The sequence below is a fragment of the Megalobrama amblycephala genome, linkage group LG6 (genome assembly GCF_018812025.1).
Source record: "Megalobrama amblycephala isolate DHTTF-2021 linkage group LG6, ASM1881202v1, whole genome shotgun sequence".
NCBI classification, from domain to species: Eukaryota; Metazoa; Chordata; class Actinopteri; order Cypriniformes; family Xenocyprididae; genus Megalobrama; species Megalobrama amblycephala.
Window position 1 is genome coordinate 20,927,409 of NC_063049.1, and position 23,492 is coordinate 20,950,900.

General features: G+C 40.8%; 2 protein-coding genes across 7 annotated transcripts in view; one reads left to right on the forward strand and one right to left on the reverse strand.

Moving 5' to 3' along the window:
- The first annotated feature begins 4,018 nt into the window (after positions 1-4,018).
- LOC125270094 (secreted phosphoprotein 24) lies at positions 4,019-7,262 on the forward strand. The gene is made up of 4 exons (XM_048193331.1): positions 4,019-4,628; positions 5,382-5,509; positions 6,491-6,616; positions 6,716-7,262. Exons 1-4 carry the CDS (start codon positions 4,577-4,579, stop codon positions 6,932-6,934), a joined length of 525 nt encoding a protein of 174 aa, XP_048049288.1. The 5' UTR covers positions 4,019-4,576; the 3' UTR covers positions 6,935-7,262.
- Positions 7,263-7,286: 24 nt separating this feature from the next.
- The window catches only part of raph1a (Ras association (RalGDS/AF-6) and pleckstrin homology domains 1a), a 93,157-nt gene continuing 76,951 nt past the window's right edge, over positions 7,287-23,492 (reverse strand). For 5 of the 6 annotated variants that reach the window (XM_048193315.1, XM_048193310.1, XM_048193311.1 and 2 more), the window contains 8 exons: positions 20,927-21,048; positions 18,428-18,493; positions 18,137-18,280; positions 14,432-14,542; positions 12,542-12,640; positions 12,330-12,450; positions 12,095-12,234; positions 7,287-10,848 (listed from right to left, as the gene is read on the reverse strand). In XM_048193315.1, coding sequence (XP_048049272.1) covers positions 8,740-10,848; positions 12,095-12,234; positions 12,330-12,450; positions 12,542-12,640; positions 14,432-14,542; positions 18,137-18,280; positions 18,428-18,493; positions 20,927-21,048 — 2,912 coding nt within the window. In that variant the 3' untranslated portion in view covers positions 7,287-8,739. The other variant, XM_048193316.1, reaches the window with a different exon arrangement.

The window sequence follows — 23,492 nt, forward strand, 5'->3', positions numbered from 1 at the left end:
CAGTTCCCAGACTACATCTCCCATCATCCTCTCTGCCACTCACCTGCACACACTTAACACTAATCACTAATCACCACACCCAGCTGCAGCTCATTACCAGGACTATAAAAGACTCTTACACACATCACCGCACTGCTAGGTCTTGTTTTCCCTGTGATACATTTCCAAGCGTTTATATCTTGTCTGCCTGTCTGTTTCCCATCTACGATCCTGTGCCGCCTGTCCTGAACTTTGCTTTGTATACTGACCTGTGATTGATATCTGCCAGCCCTGACCCTCTGCTTGTTCCTGACTACGATTCTGCCTGTTCCTTGCTGTACCTGTTTGCTGTTATCTGACCCCTGCCTGTACGACCACGCTCACCTTTTAATAAAGCTGCATTTGGATCTTACTCTGAGTCCCGCCTTCGTTACAGAAGACCTAGCCACACCAAGATTCAGCAGCTTTGTTGGGCGTCCTAGTCCCAGCATGGATCCTGCAATGCACCTTGTCAGCCTTCGTCAAGGTAACTGCACCCTGGAGGCACATATTCAGAGATTCCTGGACATTGCTCATTTTTCTGATCTGCCGGACTGTGCCCTTATTGACTTCTTTGTTTATGGATTAAACGAACCACTAAAGAACAATTTACTCACCCATGGTCCCCGAGGATCGTTCATGGAATTCCTGGACTTTGCCCTGCTCGCAGTTGGTTCAACTTTCACTGTGGGTGTCGCGGAGGATTCCGACACCACGGTGAATCCTGTAATGGCTGCCATGCCCGAGAACACGCACAAAATGGCGGCCGCAACAACAAGTCACGCCTTCGTTGATCGCCCAGAGCCACGTCACGTCTCCGCTGATTGCCCAGAGCCACGTCACGTCTCCGCTGATCGCCCAGAGCCACGTCACGTCTCCGCTGATCGCCCAGAGCCACGTCACGTCTCCGCTGATCGCCCAGAGCCAAGTCACGTCTCCGCTGATCGCCCAGAGCCAAGTCACGTCTCCGCTGATCGCCCAGAGCCAAGTCACGTCTCCGCTGATCGCCCAGAGCCAAGTCACGTCTCCGCTGATCGCCCAGAGCCACGTCACGTCTCCGCTGATCGCCCAGAGCCACGTCACGTCTCCGCTGATCGCCCAGAGCAACGTCACGTCTCCGCTGATCGCCCAGAGCAACGTCACGTCTCCGCTGATCGCCCAGAGACACGTCACGTCTCCGCTGATCGCCCAGAGACACGTCACGTCTCTAGATCAGTCAGGGAGCGGAGAGGGTTGCGTTCCAGTGTGGCTGATCCACCGCTGACTACAGCACGAGCGGCTGGAATTCCAAAACCCACGCCGGCCGCTTTGCATTCAAGCCTGCCGGTGGCAACGCACTCAAGCCTGCCGGTTGCAACGCACTCAAATTCGCCGGTTGCCACGCACTCAAATTCGCCGGTTGCCACGCACTCAAATTCGCCGGTTGCCACGCACTCAAATTCGCCGGTTGCCACGCACTCAAATTCGCCGGTTGCCACGCTCTCACGTTCAACTCTTGCAACGCTCTCAAGTTTGCCGGTTGCTATGAACTCAAGCGCCCTGGACGCGATGGACAAGATGGCTGCCTTGCCAGTGCCCACGGGCAAGATGGCCGCCCCTGCGATGCTCAAGGATGCAGGGGTTGTTCCAGCCATTGAGTCCGCTCCAGAACCCGCTCCAGCCAGTGAGTCCGCTCCAGCCAGTGAGTCCGCTCCAGCCAGTGAGTCCGCTCCAGCCAGTGAGTCCGCTCCAGCACAGCCTGCTCTCCTGGTCTGTCCTGTCTTGGCCCAGAGGGCTGTGCTCACTTTTTATGTCTTGGCTGTCCTGCGTGCGTTGAGGAACTCGAGCTCTATTGACGTAGGAGCAGTCTACGAGCCCGCTGCAGCCCCGGAGCAGCCCGAGCCCGCTGCAGCCCCGGAGCAGCCCGAGCCCGCTGCAGCCCCGGAGCAGCCCGAGCCCGCTGCAGCCCCGGAGCAGCCCGAGCCCGCTGCAGCCCCGGAGCAGCCCGAGCCCGCTGCAGCCCCGGAGCAGCCCGAGCCCGCTGCAGCCCCGGAGCAGCCCGAGCCCGCTGCCGTCCCAGAGCTGTCTGCTCTCCCTGATACGGCCATGGAGGCCGTCACCGAGCTGCCCGCTCTCCCTGATACGGCCACGGAGGCCGTCACCGAGCTGCCCGCTCTCCCTGATACGGCCACGGAGGCCGTCACCGAGCTGCCCGCTCTCCCTGATACGGCCACGGAGGCCGTCACCGAGCTGCCCGCTCTCCCTGATACGGCCACGGAGGCCGTCACCGAGCTGTCCGCTCTCCCTGATATGGCCACTGAGCACCCTTGGTCAGCCCTGCCGCCGCCGCCCAAGCGTTCTGCCCTGCTGGTGCCATCCAGGCCTTCTGTCCACGAACCTATTATGGACCCTGTTGAAATCCCCAAGAACTTTTTGGGGGGGGGCAGTATACCCAGGGGTGGGGAGCTTGTGGGTGGGGACCCAGCCCGGCCACTGCCGTCATTGGCCTTTGAACAATTAGGGCCGTTTACAGACCCTGACCTGCCGTGGTTACCCAGACCACCTGACCTGCCGTGGTTACCCAGACCACCTGACCTGCCGTGGTTACCCAGACCACCTGACCTGCCGTGGTTACCCAAACCACCTGACCTACCGTGGTTACCCAGACCACCTGACCTGCTGGGGCTGCTCGAGCCATCTGACCCGCCTGACCTGCCGTGGTTGCTCAAGTCACCTGACCTGCCGAGGTTACCCAAGCCACCTGATCCCCCGTGGCCTGCTGACACTCCGGACTCGCCGTGGCTGCCCGAGGCTCCTGACCCGCCGTGGCTGCCCGAGGCTCCTGACCCGCCGTGGCTGCCCGAGTTCCTGGACCTGCATTGGGGACCCCGTTCCTGTCTGCATGCAGGTCTCCAATGCACCCACCCTCCCTCCCTAGCTGTTCCTTTTACGCCGCGAGGACGCGCCTTCCGGGAGGGGGGCGTTATGTCATGATCACCGTCTGTTCCTGTCAGTTCCCAGACTACATCTCCCATCATCCTCTCTGCCACTCACCTGCACACACTTAACACTAATCACTAATCACCACACCCAGCTGCAGCTCATTACCAGGACTATAAAAGACTCTTACACACATCACCGCACTGCTAGGTCTTGTTTTCCCTGTGATACATTTCCAAGCGTTTATATCTTGTCTGCCTGTCTGTTTCCCATCTACGATCCTGTGCCGCCTGTCCTGAACTTTGCTTTGTATACTGACCTGTGATTGATATCTGCCAGCCCTGACCCTCTGCTTGTTCCTGACTACGATTCTGCCTGTTCCTTGCTGTACCTGTTTGCTGTTATCTGACCCCTGCCTGTACGACCACGCTCACCTTTTAATAAAGCTGCATTTGGATCTTACTCTGAGTCCCGCCTTCGTTACACTTACATTATTATGAATTATTAACATGTACTATGTCCTATACACCGACAACGGACACATTTCTAATCATGTAGCCTATGAAAGACGATCAGAGAATCATGTCCAAAACACCACTGTAATACCACAATTTTTGGTACTTTGATGTATATGACAATAATGTGAAGTGCAAAGAGTGCAGGTGAGTCAATATTTTTTGGAAACTTTATTGCATTCTCCTTAAATGAATTGCACTCATGTCTTTTGCAGCGTCTCATGCATAAAGCCTGGTTTATGCAAGCACAAAATGTCTTAGGCTACTTGTCTTTTATTTACATAAAATTAACTGTTTACATATTGTAATAAACCCAGCCACGACTAAGGGCCACTGGTCAGCTTTCTTATCAAGGGCGCACTTACGCTGTCAAGAGCATAAGACTTATCAAGAAAGGATATTAACTTTATTAACGATAACAGCAGCCTTGTGGCACTGTCACTTTGGCAACCTGAAACATACATACACTGGTTATTTAACTTCATTATACAACGCAGACACATTTAAAAAAGAAACCCAATACGCATTCAGGTTCAGGTTCACCCTGCCCCGTTCTGCAGGCCTCAGCCAGGTGTACTTGCCTTCTCTGGACGTAATGGGTGGAGCTTGAAGGTCCAGCCACACCCTAACCCTATCCCTAAAACTAATTAGGTTAAGCTCCACCCATTGGGTCCAGAGATGGGGAGCTGGACAACCAGTAGGTGTGCCCGACTTGAAGCACACGGCTCTCGTGACACTTTTGGTCTGGCAGCGCTGCTTCATGTCAAGCACACCTAATGGCTCTGCAGTGAGAAGCCTCTGTGAAGCACCTATACACATGCCTGATACACAATCAAGGTGCACAAGCTCCCTAAAACCCTCTTATTTACTGACACGTAGATCATATTACAGACATTGTGAAATAATCATCTACCACACAGTAAACCACAATGTCCTCAGGTACTATGAAGAGCTTAATTAAAAGTGCAAAAGCATTTCATTTGTGGTTAAATCCAAGGCAGGGCTTGTAACATCACATCTCTGGAAGATTGTTTACTGAACACTGCAGTGAAGGGAAATATATTCACATAGAAAGAACAGCAGTAGTGACTTACCAAAGGAATAGAGAAATAGAGAGAAAAAAAATGACATCAACCTTCATTCTTCTGTTCTTCTTTCAGTGTTGCTGTGTCTCAGGTAGGAAAACATTCATGATTTAATCGGGTTATAAGATGAGGATATGAATACAGAATCACTGTAAATGCTTATAATACACGTAGTCATGATCTCTTGTTTAGCAACACTTTATAATAGCTTTAAGAAGTCATTAACAGATTATTGTTGCACATTCGAAAAGTAATGTCTTGAAAATATACAGATATTTTGATATTTGCAATGTACACTACTGTTCAAAAGTTTATGGTTAGTACCCTTTTTTGAAGAAAAATGAATAATTTATCAAAAGTCACAAAAAGACATTGTTACAAAAGATTTCTATTTGGAATAAATACTGTTCTATTTATCAAAAAATCCTGAAATATCATGATTTCCTCTAAAATATTAAGCAGCACAACTGTTTTCAACATTGATAATAAATGTTTCTTGAGCAGCAAATCAGCATATCATAATGACTTCTGGAGGATCATGTGACACTGAAGACCAGAGTAATGTTGGAAATTAAGTTTTTCCATCACAGGAATAAACTGAATTTTAAAATACATTCAAATAGAAATAATTGTTTAAATTGTAATAATATTTTGCTTGTCTGTAATGTTTTTACTGATTTCTGTTTTTATTAAATAAATGCAGCCTTCGTCGTCTTTCAAAAATATTTAAAAATCGTACCAACCACAAATGTTTGAACAGTAGATTAGAGTACATATGTCATTAACAAACAGATTGCATTAGTGAACGTTATGATGGAGTGTCATAATTTACTTTTATAAACAGGACAGTTTGTGTTAAGATATAACTTCAGTCCTCTGGCTGACCTGGCATTGAAGGTTTCTGTTGATGAAGTGAACAGGCAGTCCAGCAGTTTCAACCTGCAAAGGCCAACTAGCAGAGTGGTCCAACAGGTAATAATATACACTTTTATTTTTAAAGAAAGAAAGAAAAGAAGAGTATATTTATGTGTAATTTGCAGCCTCAGGAATCCTCTCAGTCAAAGTGGTCAAGCAGTTTCACATAGTAGCCTACCGCCATCTAGTGGTTATATGAATAGAATTCAAGTCAACAAAGCCACCGGTAGTGCACATAAAATTGTCAGAATTTACTCACCCACATTTTTCTTTCTTCTGTGGAACATAAAAAATTTATATTTTGAAGAATGTTGGTTACTAAACAGTTTGGGTTCCCATTGACTTCCATTGTGTAGTCCATAAAATGGAAGTCAATGGGAATTGACACTGTCATACAAGTTTAGAACGACATGAATAGGCTAAATTATGACAGAATTTTAATTTTGGAGTGAACTATTCGTTTAATACTCACTAAAAGAATAATGCGAACAAAAACGACCATTCTGTCATTTTTCATTCACCCTTGTGAGATTCCAAATCCATGAGATACAAAAGTGTAAACAATCGACACACACTTTTCTTTGCACACTCAACAACAGTTCTTATTGACATCAATAAGCTCCATCATTCTTTATTTATTTATTCATTATTTTACACATCTGGCAAGGCGTAGGCTATCTCAGTCAATTTAAAAACTCCAACTTTATGTTAAAAATGTAGCCCACTGTCTGAGTTTGTCACTTCTTACAATTTCTAGACGAGTACTTTCTATTTTTAGTTTGCATGTCAGGCATTTAATGCACAAATTCAAAGCGTTTAATGTGTTATGACTAAATAAATAATTAGAAAGTCATTATAATTTATGTGAAAGCTACTGCAGAGATGTTTCAAGTGATTTATATAATGCTAAAATATATTAAAAATTAGTCTAATAATGTTTGCTAATGAGTTAATGATAAAGAGTGTTTAAAGTGTTGACAGCTGTGTAATCAAACATTAATGGTCCAAATGAGACTCTTTTGATCTTTGTCGTCGAAGATCACACTGGTACGTGACAATACGTATGATATCCTGCTTGATTTCGGAATAAAGGAGACAGTCTGTCTGAAATTCGCCAGGAGATCATACATGGATAGTTGCCTTTTCAAACGTGGACGTTTTGCGGTAAGACCACTCTCTTTACTCGCTCCCTGTTACAGGTCAGGCATACCATTCACTAATATCGTACTAAGGCATTTCTCACCTTTTCTTCTCCGTTTCAAGTCTCAGGAATCGTGTTCGAGTCTTGTGCGTGTTGGCAGCATGTCTGTAGCTCCTCTGGGCATCAGTTGTATTGCTGATACAGCTGCACTTGGGTCCAGCTCAGAGTCCAGCAGTGAAGAGGTCATCATCCGGGGCACAGGACAGACTCCACTGGGCTTTTTCTCTCCAGGAATAATTCTATGTCAAGGAGAGTTGGACTGTTCCAGATTACTGCTTTGATTTCATATAACGTGATTAAAACAGACAGACCCCCAGTTGATGCTTCAAATTAAGCAATTATTTCTCTGTGTACATTTCTGTGGTAAACTCATGAACTATCGGTTATGAAATGAAATGCTTAGTGGTTAATTGCTGTGGTATAGCTGTAATCTCTTGAGAAACATTCTTTTACAGTTTAATCACTCACATAAACTTATGCAACACTTAAGTGTATATTTTAAAACTGTATACATGCATTATAAAGAGTTTATTGTCCATATCATTGTTATTCATTGTAAATCAGAGGATTTACCATAATAAACTTTTAATTGTATGATAAAGTCCCATCAAAATAACAAGAACTTGGACAACATTCGGTGTGATTTACACATTTATATTGTTCAGTTTAAATGTAACAGACATTTACTTCCCCATTTATTTTACTAAAGGTTCCTGACTTTAAGAAACAGCATTAGCTCTGTACTCCTGTCTGTAAAGAGAAATGTATCTGATCCTATATTTCATTGCTCAGCCTTTCAAAACAGAAGGATTTTTTTGGAGACGCAAAACCAACAGGTGCATATTTTCCTCAACCTACGCATTCAAGTTTGCTAGATGGATGACAATGAGAGTAGGCACACAGTGAATTCTTTTTGCATTGTAAGTCAAGCAAACTTGACATGACACCTTTTATTTTGTGGCTATGATCCTAAAACCCAACAAAGTGTGCAATCTTAGGCAAACCATACAATGGAAGCATGCATGCTAAATTAATGTCAGTACATTTTGACATTTCTGTGACATGAGAGATAGATGTTCCAGATATGTGACACTTTAATACAGCACTGTGTGTAGACAGAGGTCAAAATAAGGAGAACAACATCACTTCCTACTGTGTGTTTCACCCATGCAGAGCTAACGCACATTGATAAAGTCAGGAACTGCAGCTGTATGTACAGATAGATAGCAGTGTAACCAATATAAACAGACAGCACATCCGATTCCACACACAGACCAGTTACTCAAAGCTCAAGATGTACTCAAGTGGTAACAGGCTCATTTTCATCCTTGTCTAACATTTGGACATCTTCAAGAAAAGTAAGGGTCCACAGCGACACAACATAACAGATTTATCAATAACAATGATAGTTGTTTTTTTCTTTCTTGACATTTTAGTGGAAGGTTCAAAACCATTTAAATTAAACGTGGAAAATTTAGTAGAATACTTCATTTAGAATGTATGCTACACAAGTGCAATTCCCACATCAGGATTTGCACAACTAATGACAAGCAAGGGCGGCATTATTACCAGGCCCTCACTGTTTTTCTGAGAGTGGATCAACCAAATCACTCAGACAAAATGCGCGCACGCACACACACAAGCATCGGTTCAACAACCCTGATTTTCTATTCACGTTTAACGTTTATAGTCAAGGGTTTCAAAACTAAACTTTAAAATAAGAATATATTTCAGGTATTAAATAATTTCATATAAAAAAAGTACAAGTTCCCTCCCACCCCAGAGTTCCACATATATATTTTCATATACATATACATTATCCCCTTTCCTCACAGCAGTGTCCATGCAGTACCTATAATAACAACGTCAGTCTCTTTTTCTCGGAATTTTTGTATATCTGCTACACTTAATAGCAAAGCGGCACAAACACGCAGAGAAGCTTATGTTATAGATGGTTTGGCTTTTTCATACTGTGGTTATAATCTGGGGTTAAAATGAGTATTATTTTAATGCAAATGTTTCAGCCGTTGAAGATAAACAGAGTGGAAAAGGAGAGTAGCATATCCGTACTCGGCACATGTCCCATCTACCACTCGCTTGTCAGTTTAGTGTTTTGGTCCCGTTTGGGTGGAGCCGGCGGAGGACCCCGCCGTAATGTTGCATAGCCTGAGATGTTGGCGCTCATGTATCCGCCCTTTTTCTGCTGTCCCAGCAGCAGCTCTGGAGGAGGGGGCGGAAGGGCCATATCGTCCATGGTGGCTACTGGCTCCAGCTTGGCTGAGATTCGTGAGGAGGTGAGGGAGCCATGTCGAGTCATGGACTTCCTTTTGAGAGTTCTGTTGAGGTCTTCCAGAAAGTTGGGCTGGATGGACAGATTGGCCTTGGGGGAAGTTGGTGGGATCTGAGAGTTAAAAGAGGACAGAGGCATCTGTTGAGGAGGTGGAGAAAGGGCAAGTGGCTCAGGGGGGCCACTGCTGCGGCGGTGCATAGTTGGAGGCAGTGCTTTCTTCAAGGAGCTCTGCTTCCATGAGGATGTGGAGCTGGAGGAGTGTTGGGGTTGAGGGTTTACCACGGCTACTTTGGGAGCCCCAGTGTGCAGTTCTGTTGGGAGAGGTGGAGGAGGCAGGAGTTCCGAGTCTGGCGGCGGAGGGGGAAATTCACACTCCGGAGGAGGAGAGGGGAAGTCTGAGCTGGACTGGAGATATTGACCTTGCTTCCCCTGGAGAGCCAGAGGCAGATTAGCCAAGTTAATCTTGCCTGGTTTTGGTGGTGCCCGAGGTCCTGCAAAAGAGTCCTTGGAAGGTGATCCTGTCGTAGAGGATGGAGTTGAAAAGGAACTGGGTGGGGCTTGATTAGTTTGGGCAAACATGCTGACCAGATCCTCCACTTTCTTGGACTCCTGGTACTCAACCGAAGAAGTGGACTTCATGCTGGAGTTGCGCTGTGGGGTCGGAGGAGGCTTCTTCCCTGCTGAACCAGTAGAAGAATTTGATGATGTTGATGGGGACTTCTTGATTGGTGATCCCACCTTGCCAGAAGACTGTGGGGCAGGAGGTGGGCTTGGAGCAGGAGGTGGAGGGAATTCAAGGGTGCTCTCTGGTGGAGGTGGAGGAAATTCAGGAGATTGTGGTTGAGCCTGCCCTCCTGGCTGCCATTTTGGTTTGGTTTTTACCACAGGAGGAGATATGGGACATTTGGATCCATCAATAGTGTCAGGGAACTGGTTTACAATCTGCTTTACCAGCGATTGGGTGGGAGAGATGGGGGCAGATACAGATGGAGCTTTGGAAGAAAGGCTATATTGTTTGGGAAGTGTCGGTGGAGGTTGATTGGGACTGTGACCACTGGACAGGCTCTGCTGTTTCTTCATGGTGGCCTGAGGAGTTGGAGACAGAGAAGGGGGCACAGGGGAAACGGGGGAAATGCCAATGCCAGGTTTTGGAGCTGTCTGGGGTGGAAACCCACCAGTGAAGGTTTTAGGTGGGGCAGGTGGACCTGACAGCTGAGGTGGTGGAGAGAAACACACTGGAGGTGGTGGTGGAGGCTCTTCATCTTGCTGGACAGATGAGAATTCATAGGCCATATTAGGGAACTTCTGAGCTAAGAACTGCTGGAGCCCATTGGTGCTGAGGGGAGGTGGGTATTTTAACTGTTCTGGGGGTGGTGGTGGAGGCAAGTAACCATTACTGTGTAGGTGAGATGGCGGTGGCAGCTGGTCATCCTCTGGAGGTGGAGGGGGAGCATAGTGGGGGCTGAGAGGGGCGTGCTTCAACACCGCCATGGCTGACCCTGGCACTGGCATCTCTGGAGGAGGTGGTGGTGGTGGGGGCGGAGGAGGACTGCTGGCAGTTTCTGCCAAATTATTCATAACAGGTTTGAGACACTGTGGGGGTGGCGTTGGGGGAGTAGTTTGCTGCTGTACTACCAATAAGGGGGTCTGTTTGTAATGATTTGGAGCCTGGGAGATGTTTTGCAGCCTAGCAAGGGTGCTGTATTTAGTGAACTTAATCGGAGTGGAGTGGTGCGTGGGGTTGGGGAGCGGGGGAGGTGGTGGAGGCGGCGGTGGTGGAGATGGGGGCGAGGTAGGGGACACTGGGGACACACCGCTGTAGCTGCTACGAGACTGGATAGACTGGGGAAGCTGTAGAGGGTAAGAGGCTCTAGCAGGGTGTGTTGGTGGGCCATCCATTCTCATCTGTGGATATGACAAAAATCATTCAATTAGAACAGGAGTATGAATGAGATTTTTTTGACATTGATTTTACATTTTTGAAAGTTACGTATGTATTAGTAGTGTGCAAGAAGATATTCAGCAGACAGTGCAATTAAAAGATTTAAATGACATGGAATGTTATGGGAAATGTTATAAAGTCTTATAGGAGGAACCAAGAACTGTTAGTATTGAGATCTGGTCTTCCAAACTCAGACACTTTTGTTCTTACAAAATCAGTTCATTGAGATGTAGAGCTCATTCATAAAATCGCCAATTATGACGACAGCAATTCAGTGTGTGCATCACAAAACAGGAGTTATCCTGTTTCCTGTTGTGCTTACCTTCTCTGAGAATATCTCCCATTGATAACACACACCAAACCAAAACACTCCAATCATTAAGTAACAGGTTATTCAAAATACAACACCAGTGCACTGTCTGTTAAGAGTTAACACAAACTATTACTAAAGGTGTCTCACACCAGTCCCCAATTACCCAAAATTCACAAAAACAACTAAGATGAACCGCCCGCCACACACATCATATCAGTGGTTAGTTTCTTTAGAGGTTCACATGTGAGGATTATATAACATATAAAGGGCTAGAGTGTGAGGTTTTACCACACTCCTAACCTCAATCCCCACCAGTGTATAGCCTTTCCAGACTTGACATTCTCATCCTGGGTAGACAAACAGAGAGGGGACCAATTAACAAGTAATATAACTGGGGACAGTGCGACATGAGTTCGGTGTCCCACAATCACGCAAAGGGTCTTTATTGCGACTCAGATTGCCCTCATCCTCTGAGTAATTAAATTTGACACTTGAAAGTAGCTGACAATGTGATGTCATATCCTAATTTAACAAATTCCACTGACATCATTTTAATTAAATCGGAGTAAATAGGAACTATAATTAAAACACTGACACCATCAAACCAAACAAACCTTTTGTTTGGTGTACGTGTTTATGTTCTTTCAGGTTTTTATCGTGACTATATATACAAACTAACATACTTTGTGTCGTTCCTAACAATGCCCTTCAGCCATGACTGAATTCACAATGCATCATGACCTCTTGTCCCTTATATCTTACATACTGTATAATATTGCAAGCAACAGATTTTTTCAAATGGATTAGGATACATAACAATGGCACCATGATGAAGAAACAGAAGTGGAACGAAGCAGAGCAAGTAAAGATTTAAAATAAAGTTCGTCAATGGTCACCTTGGGTTCATCTGCCTGATTGCCTCTCTTCCAGGCCTCAGAGAAGATAGAGCTGACAACACTCTGAGAGCGCACATGACCAGAGGATGTAGTCTCTGACACGCCACTGTCTGATTGGCTGGAGTGGTTGGATTGAGATTCTGTAGGCATAAAATAATAAGTGAATCAAAAGTCGAGTTAAGACACAAACATAGAAACCCAATAAATATTTCTGCTGGTGCACTACTGATCTGACCTGGTAGACTGGAGGAGCTGGAACCAGACTTGATACTGGAACTGGACAGGGAGGACCAATCATGAGCAGCTTCTGTGCGTCTCATAGCTTCCTGGTAGTTCACATACAGCTGCTTCCCATACTGCATTAGAAATCAGATCAAACCTAGCATTATACACATACTATACATACATATTACATTATATACATTATACACCAAAACAAAATATTACCTTGGCAATGCGTATTCCGTTAACCCACTGATGCAGTGTTCTGACATCGTCACAGCACAGATACTTGATGTACTGTGATTTCTTCTGAATCTGAGGGTGCTGTGTGAGGAGACCAGAGACATTACCTAAATTGATGCATTTCATTGTCTTCGCGGAAAGCATGTAGCAATTGCTTCATGTCCTTATATCAGTTATAGGCACATCAGCACATTTCCATGTATCATACTATAATCAGCTGGCTCACCCACAGACAGCCTACAGTTTGTTCACTCAATGTATGGTGTATATTTCACATAAAACTGGCAGGCATTACCTAAAAAAAAAGTTTCAAACTGATTGATTGGCTTTTATGAAATTTGCTACAGTCAGGGGTGTCAAATGTCTGTGTTTTCTATACCGCTAGTTGCCGAGTGATGCTGCGCCATATTTTATATGAGATTTTCCATGCTGGTAGATTATTGTGGTATCAACCATTTTGGATAAACCCATCTCTAAATGTTGTAAAAACAACAAAAAATTGTGTTTGGTCATTTGTCAGACAGACTCTTTCTGTCTAAAAAGGCAGTTCTTCACAAGAATAATCTGCAATGTGGTAAACCCTTTATGATGTACTCAAATCTGGCTACATGAGACTATGGTCAGAGAAGTTATAGTGGATAAATGTGTCAAAACAAAGCCAAACACTGACCAAAAACAGTCTATATTTATGTTTGTCTCAATTCTGTGGTTTTGATTTCCTTCCGAGGGTGTCTGCACAAACTGAAAAAAATATGTAGTTCAGTCCAGAACTGTAAATTGTAATGCAGACCGAGATCTGGCTTTTACAGATCCCAGCACTTCAAATGTCTTCCTAAAAAAACATTGCTGTCTGCTTTAACCATACAGACAAATGGAAATCTGGAAAATTCAAGAGGATTATGATCATGTCTAGAGATATGCAAGAGCAAAAAGCCTTTTTTAACCACTTTTTACTAGTTACAAATGACTCTTTAATCATTTTTTAGTAAATGCTTTAAAGAACGCATGGATTTAAAAGATCCACTTCCTCTCCAAGAACAAAACAATGCCTAAAATGTGTCTGACATCTGATAATAGACCATTTAGGTATTTACAGTGATAACATTTTTGAGGGCGAAGCCTACCTGGTGGCAGAAAATTACAGTTCTGCAGTAGCAGTCTATTGAAGCCACAGAATAAAAGAATATAAAAGGTAACTTTGAGTGTATAACTCAAATTCCAAGTTTATATCTAACAATTTTGAGAATAAAAATCAGAAATGTGGCATATAAACTTATTTTGTCTGTGTTTTTTGTGATATAAACTCGCAATTGCGAGTTATAAAGTCCAAATTGGGAGATTTAAGCAATTGTGAGAGAAAAAAATTGAGTATTGTGAGATAAAAATGTTATGTTTAAATGTTATCTATGTAAAATGTTATAGGTTTAAATATTATTTCATGCTATAACTGTAGGGCTAATACATTATGTACCCAATGAACTGCACATGACCTATTGTTTACAAATTCATGCTTTAATAGTAGAGTAATCATTGCTTGTTTCATTAGTCTTACAACCATACATGTCTGTGTTTAGTTTCAAAGGGTGTCTTCGACAACAGATTTCTATAAAAATAATGTTTTGGTTTTTTTTGCATTTTATTTCTGATATCCAAAGGCAGATACATTTTTTTTCTCTCATTCTGTGTATTTTGCTAATTTCCTCCACTTGTTACAGCTGGTTTTCTGCCAACACAATGCGTGCGCAACTGCAGTGACGTAACTGTGACTTCTGCTCCTAAATGGTCTATGAGGGATGAAAACCTTCACACTTTTTAGACTGTTTATAACTGCTTAAAATAGAATGTCTGATACAATGTACAAAGATAACTCACCTTCAGGACCATGCAGTAGTCAGTTGGGGCTTTATACTTGCTGCGGTAGTCCTGACCCAAGTACACATTAACATGATCCAGCTGCAGGAAGCAAACCAGGTCTCTAGAGGCCTACAGATGACACCGGAAAACAGGCAAAAACTATGTTAGAACATAAGTTTTGTTTGTTTTGTTGTTTTTTTGTAAATGAACCTGTAAGAAATGCAGGTAATAGCCTCAATACAAAATATAAATATGTATTGTCTACATTCATATGCTTGTGTCATATGTGCTTACTATAATCTTAATGATTATTTATTTCATAATAATGCCACACAGTTGACCTGCTGTCTAATTCAATCTTTTGTTTATATTGTGCCAAAAAAAAAAAAAAGACCTAAATTGATTGTTACTTCACTGTTGAGTCCACTAGGGGGAGCACTACATTTGCAGAAAGTTCCACTGAATTAGTGTATAGAAACAGGACAGACAGGTTGAATTGCATGAAACAGAGTCCTGAATGTTCTTTTTTTGAAGCACTGAGATTCTGCACTCAGTCTTGTGTAGAGTCAGACAGTCATATGTGTTAAGCATCAGATGCAGATGGGCAGCGGCTGTCAAAGCCAGAGTGATGACCTGAGGATGTACAGCAGCTGCTCTCTTATCTCTCTCTATCACCCTCTGCGGTTTGTGGATAACGAGCAATGACTGGCCCATCATGTCTACTCTGAACTTGACCTCATTAGCTGAGTGTTAAGCAGAGACAGTCAATGGGCCCTTTATCTCCTGAAAAGCACTGGAATTATGAAATGTGACTGACAAGCAAGTATGTTTATGCTTCAGCGCTCGAATCTCATTCACACGTGTATATTCAGATACGGTCCATCAAGATGTGCTCAGGTTTGACATCAATGATGTCTTGTACCTAATCACATTTACAGTACATAAGGATATGCAGCAGCACAAAACCAGTGTTATTTTAGTATCATATAGTATTCATTCATATTTTCAGTTTATTTTTATTTTTTATGTTTTTCTCATTTTTATTGGAGTTAGTTTTAGTAATTTTGTTATGTGCTTGTGTACATTTTATGAATTTTTTTTATTTATTTTTTTAGTATTTCTATATTGTACGGAAGAGGATTAGGGCCAAGCAATAATAAAAAATAAAACCATCTCGAGATTAAAGTTGTTAAATTTCGAGAAAAAACTCGTTAAATTTCGAGAAAAAAGTCGAAATAAAATGTTGAGAATAAACTCGTTAAATTACGAGAAATAACTCTTTAAATTTCAAGAAAAAAGTCGAGATAAAATGTTGAGAATAAAGTCATTAAATAACGAGAAAAAAGTCGTTAAATTACAAGAACAAATTTGTTAAATGAAAAAAGTTACATTTCGAGAAAAAAGTCGAGATAAAATATTGAGAATAAAGTCATTAAATTACGAGAAAAAAGTTGTTAAATTACGAGAACAAATTCGTTAAATTATGAGAAAAATGTTGTTAAATTCTCATAATTTAACGACTTTTTTCTCGTAATTTAATGACTTTATTCTCAACATTTTATCTCAACATTTCTAAATTTCATTGAAGTTATTAAAGTTTGAATTTTAATTTTTAAATTTTATTTCAGCCTTATTTGATTTATCGAAAACAATTATTTAAACTTTTAGTTAACAACTGCAGGAAACTAAGCAAAATTGAACATATTTATTCAATTAGAGCAAATATAAGATTGAAGGCATTGAATAATGGTTTACATTTCAGTCTGTTTCGCACACAAAGCTATTGTGTATTATCACTGCTTTCGTAGAAGACAGGCTTTGCGAGTGTATCTACACATTCATGTGAACGCTTAAGTGCAAGCATAACACTAACATATGTGCACATAATCCTACATTTCTGTTATATGTGAACATAATCCCAGAATCTCTCTTTATGTTGTTAGAAATCTGTCAGCTGGCAAGTGGAATTAAGATTATGGAGCAGATGAACATCCTGGTCTGGGAGTGAATCCTTAAAGTTAATCTAAAACCAAGCACGTCCTCAGACAACTGATTAGTGCTGCCCAATTTGACTGTATACTAGTCAGTGTATGTTAGGGGTGTAACAATATATCGTGTCACCATATATCGCAATACAAAAATGCAACAATATGTATCATGGATAGTTCACCCAAAATGAAAATTACTGTGTGAGAACAAATTCAAGTTTACAGAGTTTCAGTGTCAGTACCACACTGAACTACTATAATAGTATAATGTTGAATATAATGTATAATAATGCAATGGGGGGAATATTTATGGGTCCTGATATTGCCAAATGTCTTATGTCACCAGTAAAAAAGGGGCTTCATTATTTTAAATACATCTAGTCAATGACAGAGTGCAAGCATAATCATATTTTTCTGTATTTTCAGCTTCAGAATCATGAATATTTTTATTCTGGTGTCACCATTGTCCTGTGCATTGGGTTAATTTTGACAGTTCATTTTTTGTTAACCATTTACCATATGTCTTGAAGTATCGCAATAATATTGTATCATGAGTTCAGTATGGTGATATGTATCGAATCGTGACATGAGGGTATCGTTACATCGCTAGTGTATGTATATGTATGGAGCCCCAAAATGGACCAAAAAACCCCCACAAACTTCACAAAGAAAATGAGAGTTTGAAATGAAATAATAAAGCTCAAAATTTGGCTTCGTAAGGGCAGTATGTCATATTTCAAGGCCTTATGTCCACTTTAAAGAATTGATGGGGCAATAGGTAGCTCAGTGTGCATTGAAATATGCCAAGTTTAATGGTTCATAAAAAACATTGGCACAAAAAAGTGATTAAAATTTGGATTTCGTTAGGGCAGTATATTCATATTGTCTAATATAAAACTTTAACAGCCAGTTAAAAAATATATTGGTGCAGTAAAAGTAAAAACGCAAAGGTTTCTCATGCACAAGCAAAAGTCTGGATATTTTTTTATTTTAGCAAAGGTCCCTTTAGGGGCTCTGTATTTATGAGGTTTTATTCCAAACAAAAAGTACAACCAAAAAAAAAAAAAAAAGTATGATCTCTCCTCTTATTTCGGCAGATCCTAAAGCACTTTCACAAATGCGCAGATGCTTTTTGGCGTTCTGACATTTTGGATACTGTTTTCACCTGTATTTTACACTGATCATTTATGATGGGATCACCAAAATATGCATTTTAATGTACTTTCCTTCTATTAGGATCCTTTGGAAGGTAATGCTATTTTTAGTGCAGTGATTCCGTATCTCTCTTCTCTCCTTCTCATCTCACTAACACGCCAGTGGGCGGGGCCAAAGATGCAACGATGCAGAAGTAGGTGTTGATCTGATTCTGCAGAGGTGGTCTTTCGCTGCACTATTATGTCATAATGTGACAAAATTGTTTTCGGAGCTTGGTTTCAATTAAAGCTGTTTTTGGACTAAATAGGAAGTTTAGAGTTCTGAAAGTTACAGGATGTTTTAAAAGTACAATGACTTCTTACATGTCTCAAAAAAAAAAAAAAAAAAAAAAAAAAAAATCAAGGAAAATTATATTTCTCAATTCATGATCCCTTGAAAATTCCAGGTGGAAGGAGGGTCGTAGTGTAAGAGTGTGTGTCAGTCAGCAAGTTTGTGAGAGTGTTTATCAGTCATCGAGTGTGTGAAAGTGAAAAGAAAATTAATTTCAGAGCAGAAAAAGAAAGACAGACTCACAACTGACCTTAGCTTTACCCTTTGGCACGTAATATAACCCAGAGGCTCGTAACAGGAAGTAACGCTTCTTCCAGGATTTCTTGCCGTCGTCTTTGAGCCAGAGCACTCCTTCCATCTCAGGCACACTGATGGAGCTTCCACAAAAACACTCCTGCTCAAAAACACACATAAACACACACACACACACACCTTTATAAGCCCCTCGAGTGAGTACAACATGTCTGACATGACCTAAATAAGTCATGCTGTTTAAAGCACAAGCGAGAATGTGTGTACGTAGGTTCACAGTCTGCCTCACCTCAAGTAGAGCCTCTTTATTTCTGTCTGCCATTTCACACGTCTCCTTACGCCCCAGCAAATAGTTCTGAGGGAACAGATGATTCAGGGAGATAAACCACTTAATAAAGCGGCTAGAAAATGATCTGTGACTATCACTGATTTGCAGGTGCTGTATATACTAGAGCATTAGCCAAAACAAATCTTTAGATATTTGAATGTGTTATTTTAACAGGCATTCAACAAAGTGCAACATAAGAAAACAAAGTAGTTAAACACATGGATTGACATCTTGTGTTCAGGGTCGCAAAGACTAGGCAGTGAACATACTCAGCCTCTGCTGAGATCAATTATTCATTACAGCTCAGCATTTACATGACATTGACCTACATCAGTCACAAACACCGATAAAACAACTGATCCATAGAGCACTGATGAACAAACCTCTATTACTGTCACTCTATATCACTAATACAGTCTTTGGTGACTGAACTGCACAAATCACTTTCAACAATTAATTTGAACATCACACTTCTTCAATGCATGGACATTAAGAGACAAACTCAAAAATGAAAATAATGCAATCCTGAATATTAAGGCATTATTCATTGAAAATGTTGGCATTCTTCATATTAAACATGGCATCATTAGCCACACAACATCAGTGAATAACTAACTTAAACTATGATTCAAAAGTTTGGGGATAGTAAGATATTTGACAGAAATTAAAACTTTTATTCAGCAAAGATGCATTAAATTCATCAAAAGTGACAGTAATGTTACAAAAGATTTCTATTTCAAATAAATGTTCTTTTGAACTTTCTATTCATCAAAAAAAAAAAAAAAAAATGCACCACTTTTTCCACAAAAAATATTAAGCAGCAAAACTGTTTTCAACATTGCTAATAATAAGAAATGTTTTTTGAGCAGCAAATCACCATATTAGAATGATTTCTGAAGGATCATGTGACACTGAAGACTGGAGCAATGAAGCTGAAAATTCAGCTGTACTATCACAGGAAAAAATTACTTACTAAAATATATAATTTAACCCTCTACCGCATAGTGTTGCTATATGGCAACATACTCTTTATGTTCATTTCCTTGCCACCGTCTCTTTAAGAGAACATTCTAGTTTTTTTTGTTGGTAAGAGAAGACCTTAGTTTAGCCAATGAGGTGCTTTGGTTAAGTCACATGACATGCAATTTTTTTTCTGTGACGCGATATCTGACAGACTGCCGACTCTTGTCGGTAGTTGCTGAAAGCAAACTAAAATGTCAGTAACAAACAAGGACCCGCCCATGTCACATTCCCAAAAAATTTTTTAACATCATCTCAGGTAAGGTATGATGACATATTCACCAATCAAAAAAGTTTTTATGAAATTAGTTTTTGGTAAATCGAGAAAATGTCTGTGTTGACATATGGCAACACTGCACAATAATGGAATGCCATTATTTTAATAGGTTAGATAGCTAGCAAAAGTTAGCTGCAGTCTGTTAAGTTGTAACAATAACAACATTAATGCTAGTGATATAATGTTGATTAGTCGTATGTTAAGGACTGCCATGACATTTGTATTATGGATTAAATCAACATCAGAGACCTGCCACCACAGCCAGTATACTGGCCCAGACCTACCACTGGCCCACCATTGTGTCTCAAAAAGGCAGGTGCAAGTGGATGTAAGTGTATTGTTAGGGTGAAGTGCACCAAATGTAATGTGTACCTGTGCCTCACCTCTGAAAAAAAATGCTTTTTGAAGTTTCGTACAGAAAAAAGGTGACGTTTCGAGGATTATGGGGGTTCATGTTCATAACCTTCCTCTCATTGCGTAATGTTGGATTTTCATGAACTGCAATGTTTTTGGTTTTATGTCAATGTTTTATGATACATGATGAACAGTATTAGATTTGTTTTTAACTGTCTACATTTGCAATTTAAATAATATTCATGAAAAATGTAATGAAATTTAAAGAATATAAAGCATTATTCAGCAAAAGAGAATGGAAAAGCACAAGATGTTGGAAAATAAGTATAAGGTGTTGTTTATAATTACTGCTAAAGCTTATAATAGCACCAATTGATTCAATACAAACAACATTTCTGAGGAAAAATATTAACTATATACACTTACACTTATTCTAAGTTATTTCCACTATTGTAAGTTGTTGCCATATGGCAACATATCATAACGTACCTTAAAATAATATTTTTTTTCCAAAATTTTTTTTTACAGCACTTTAAGTTAAGCCATTCTAAGAAAAGAAAAAGAGTCAAATATTTTTTTTTATAGATTTATCATAATGCGTGCGGTAGAGGGTTAATTTATTCTAAATTGTATTATTTCACCATTTTACTATGACTATTTTCAAAAAATCTTACAGGCACCAAACTTTTGAACAGTAGTGTATAATTCATGCTATTGTAGAAGACTTGTAGACTCATTTTTGCTGTGTTTTTTTTTTTTTTTGCTGGGTTCGAAACAGACATGGTCACTATTGACGGATGTAGTATTACCTGAGGGTTCTTGAAAAGCGCATATTTCTCAATGCGTTCGATGAACATCAGTCTGTTGGTGCTGTCTCTGGTCCAATTCAGCAAGTTCTCCACCAGGTTCTCATGATCCTCAAAGATTCTCTCTGGAAAAACAGTATGAAGATAAATATGAACAGTTATTAGAGACTGTATAATAAAAATATCTGACTAGCTGTTCATAAATCAATGAGAACAACTTTGGATTATTTGACCATTTATTACAGCTGCAAGTACCTTCACTTCTCTGTGAAAAATGATCCTGATGTGAAAAAAAAGTGAATGTAAACCAAAGATTTAGAAGGTTTAGTAGTCCATGTCTAAATCATGCAGTAAACAGGCCTACAAGAGATCCGAAGGAAAAGTGACATTTATCCAAATTACTATAAGCCTCGCTGCCACTGTCCTGCTCTCTTTACTCTCTATAGAGAAAGAAAGTCCCCTGAAGACATTTAGGACAAGAAGTATGTAATAAATTGCATGCACTAGACAAATTTAAAATAGGTCAAAACTTAAAACCCACTGAAGTAAATCAAATCGTTACATTAACAATTTCTACATGGGTGCTGCAAGTTCCATGAAATCAAACGTATTATTTAAACAAAGCTTCATAAAATATGATAAAAGTTTAAATATATAGGCCGTTATGACCGTATAGAAACCTCTGCTCCTAAACAAACAGACAGTCAGTCTATAAAAGGCAAACCCTCAACAAAAGATTTACACAGTTCACTAAAGATGATAAAAAGAGTGAAATCACTAATCTGAGAGATTAAAGGTCTGTCCATCAAGAAATTAAAATTTCTTGAGGAATTAGTGATCCCTTATATTCCTCTTGATCCTAATACCTGGATAAAGCCAGATTCCATCACACCTTAATGCTTAATGAGTGACCTTTAACCTCAACATTCTCAACCCATAAAAACAATGAGCCAATAAATACACCTGCCACAAGAGCTAAATCTAAGAGTTTGAGCTGAAAGCAAGACAAAATAATTCAAGAACTATATCAAAATTAAATACAACATGTTGTTTAATGTAGACATGTCAAGACATATTTATTTCTTTTCTCATGAATATACGAGTGGGCACCTGCACTCACTCTCACAATACCTCCAGAAAAGACCTCCGCTGCTCTTTCTATTAAAGGGACTTTAGCATAGACCATCTGGTGGATATTCTACACAAGACCACTATATCTCCTTGTCTTCCCCTCTCTGCCCTTTTCTCCCACTGAAAGAGCAGAGAGTGGAAAAACAGAAGCCCTGGAGATGTAGGCTACGGCCACACGCATGATCGCTCGGGACCTACATAGAGAGCAGCCCAGCACATGAGGCCTCTGACTCACACACTGCAAACGAGGGTGCAGTTCAGATCAAGGCATGTTCCAGGTTCAATACAGCTCCATCAACAACATACCACAGGAAATAAATCAGAATCATCACTCAGAGTGTCACTAATCAAAGAATCGTGAAAAAAATGTATGACGGTTTTCACAAAAACATTAAGCAGCACACCTGTTTTCAACATTGATAATAAGCAATGTGGTAAGAAGTTAGTTTGGGGACCAATTCTTACTATTAACTAGTTGCTTATTAGCATGCATATTACCAGCATATTGGCTGTTTATTAGTAATTATAAAGCACATTAATGCCTTATTCTGCATGACCATATTCTACATTCTTAATCCTACCCAATACCTAAACTTAACAACTACCTTACTAAATATTAATAAGCAGTAAATTAAGAATTTATTGAGGCAAAAGTCAAAAATGTGTTCTGACTGAAATGTTTCTTAAAGGGATAGTTCACCCAAAAATGAAAATGTGATGTTTATCTGCTTACCCCCAGCACATCCAAGATGTAGGTGACTTTGTTTCTTCAGTAGAACACAAATGATGATTTTTAACTCCAACCGCTGCCGTCTGTCAGTCAAATAATGCTAGTGGATGGGAACTTCTACTATAAGAGTAAATAAAACTTGCTTAGACAAGTCCAAATTAAACCCTGCAGCTCGTGACGACACACTGATGCCCTAAGACACGAAACGATCGGTTTGTGCGAGAAACCGAACAGTATTTATATCATTTTTTACCTCTAATACACCACTATGTCCAACTGCATTCATCACTCGATTCGTTTGGTCTGATCGCGCTCTGACAACGGCAGTGATGTCTCGCGCATATACTTCAATGAGTGTCAGACATCACTGCCGCTGTCAGAGCGCGATCAAACCAAACGAATCGAGTGATGAATGCAGTTGGACATAGTGGTGTATTAGAGGTAAAAAATTATATAAATACTGTTCGGTTTCTCACACAAACCGATCCTTTCTTGTCTTAGGACATCAATGTGTCGTCACGAGCCGCAGGGTTTAATTTGGATTTGTCTGTCGTGTTTTATTTACTCTTATAGTCCAAGTTCCCGCTGACTTGCATTATACCACTGACAGACGGCAACAGTTGCAGTTAAAAATCATCATTTGTGTTCTACTGAAGAAACAAAGACACCTACATCTTGGATGCTCTGGGGGTAAGCAGATAAACATCA

Excerpts from the sequence above, each read along its gene's own strand:
- LOC125270094 (XM_048193331.1), top strand. The coding sequence starts at position 4,577 with ATGACATCAACCTTCATTCTTCTGTTCTTCTTTCAGTGTTGCTGTGTC. Across the intron at positions 5,510-6,490 it reads CTAGCAGAGTGGTCCAACAG|ATCACACTGGTACGTGACAA; the intron begins GTAATAATATAC and ends TTGTCGTCGAAG. Across the intron at positions 6,617-6,715 it reads TCAAACGTGGACGTTTTGCG|TCTCAGGAATCGTGTTCGAG; the intron begins GTAAGACCACTC and ends CTCCGTTTCAAG.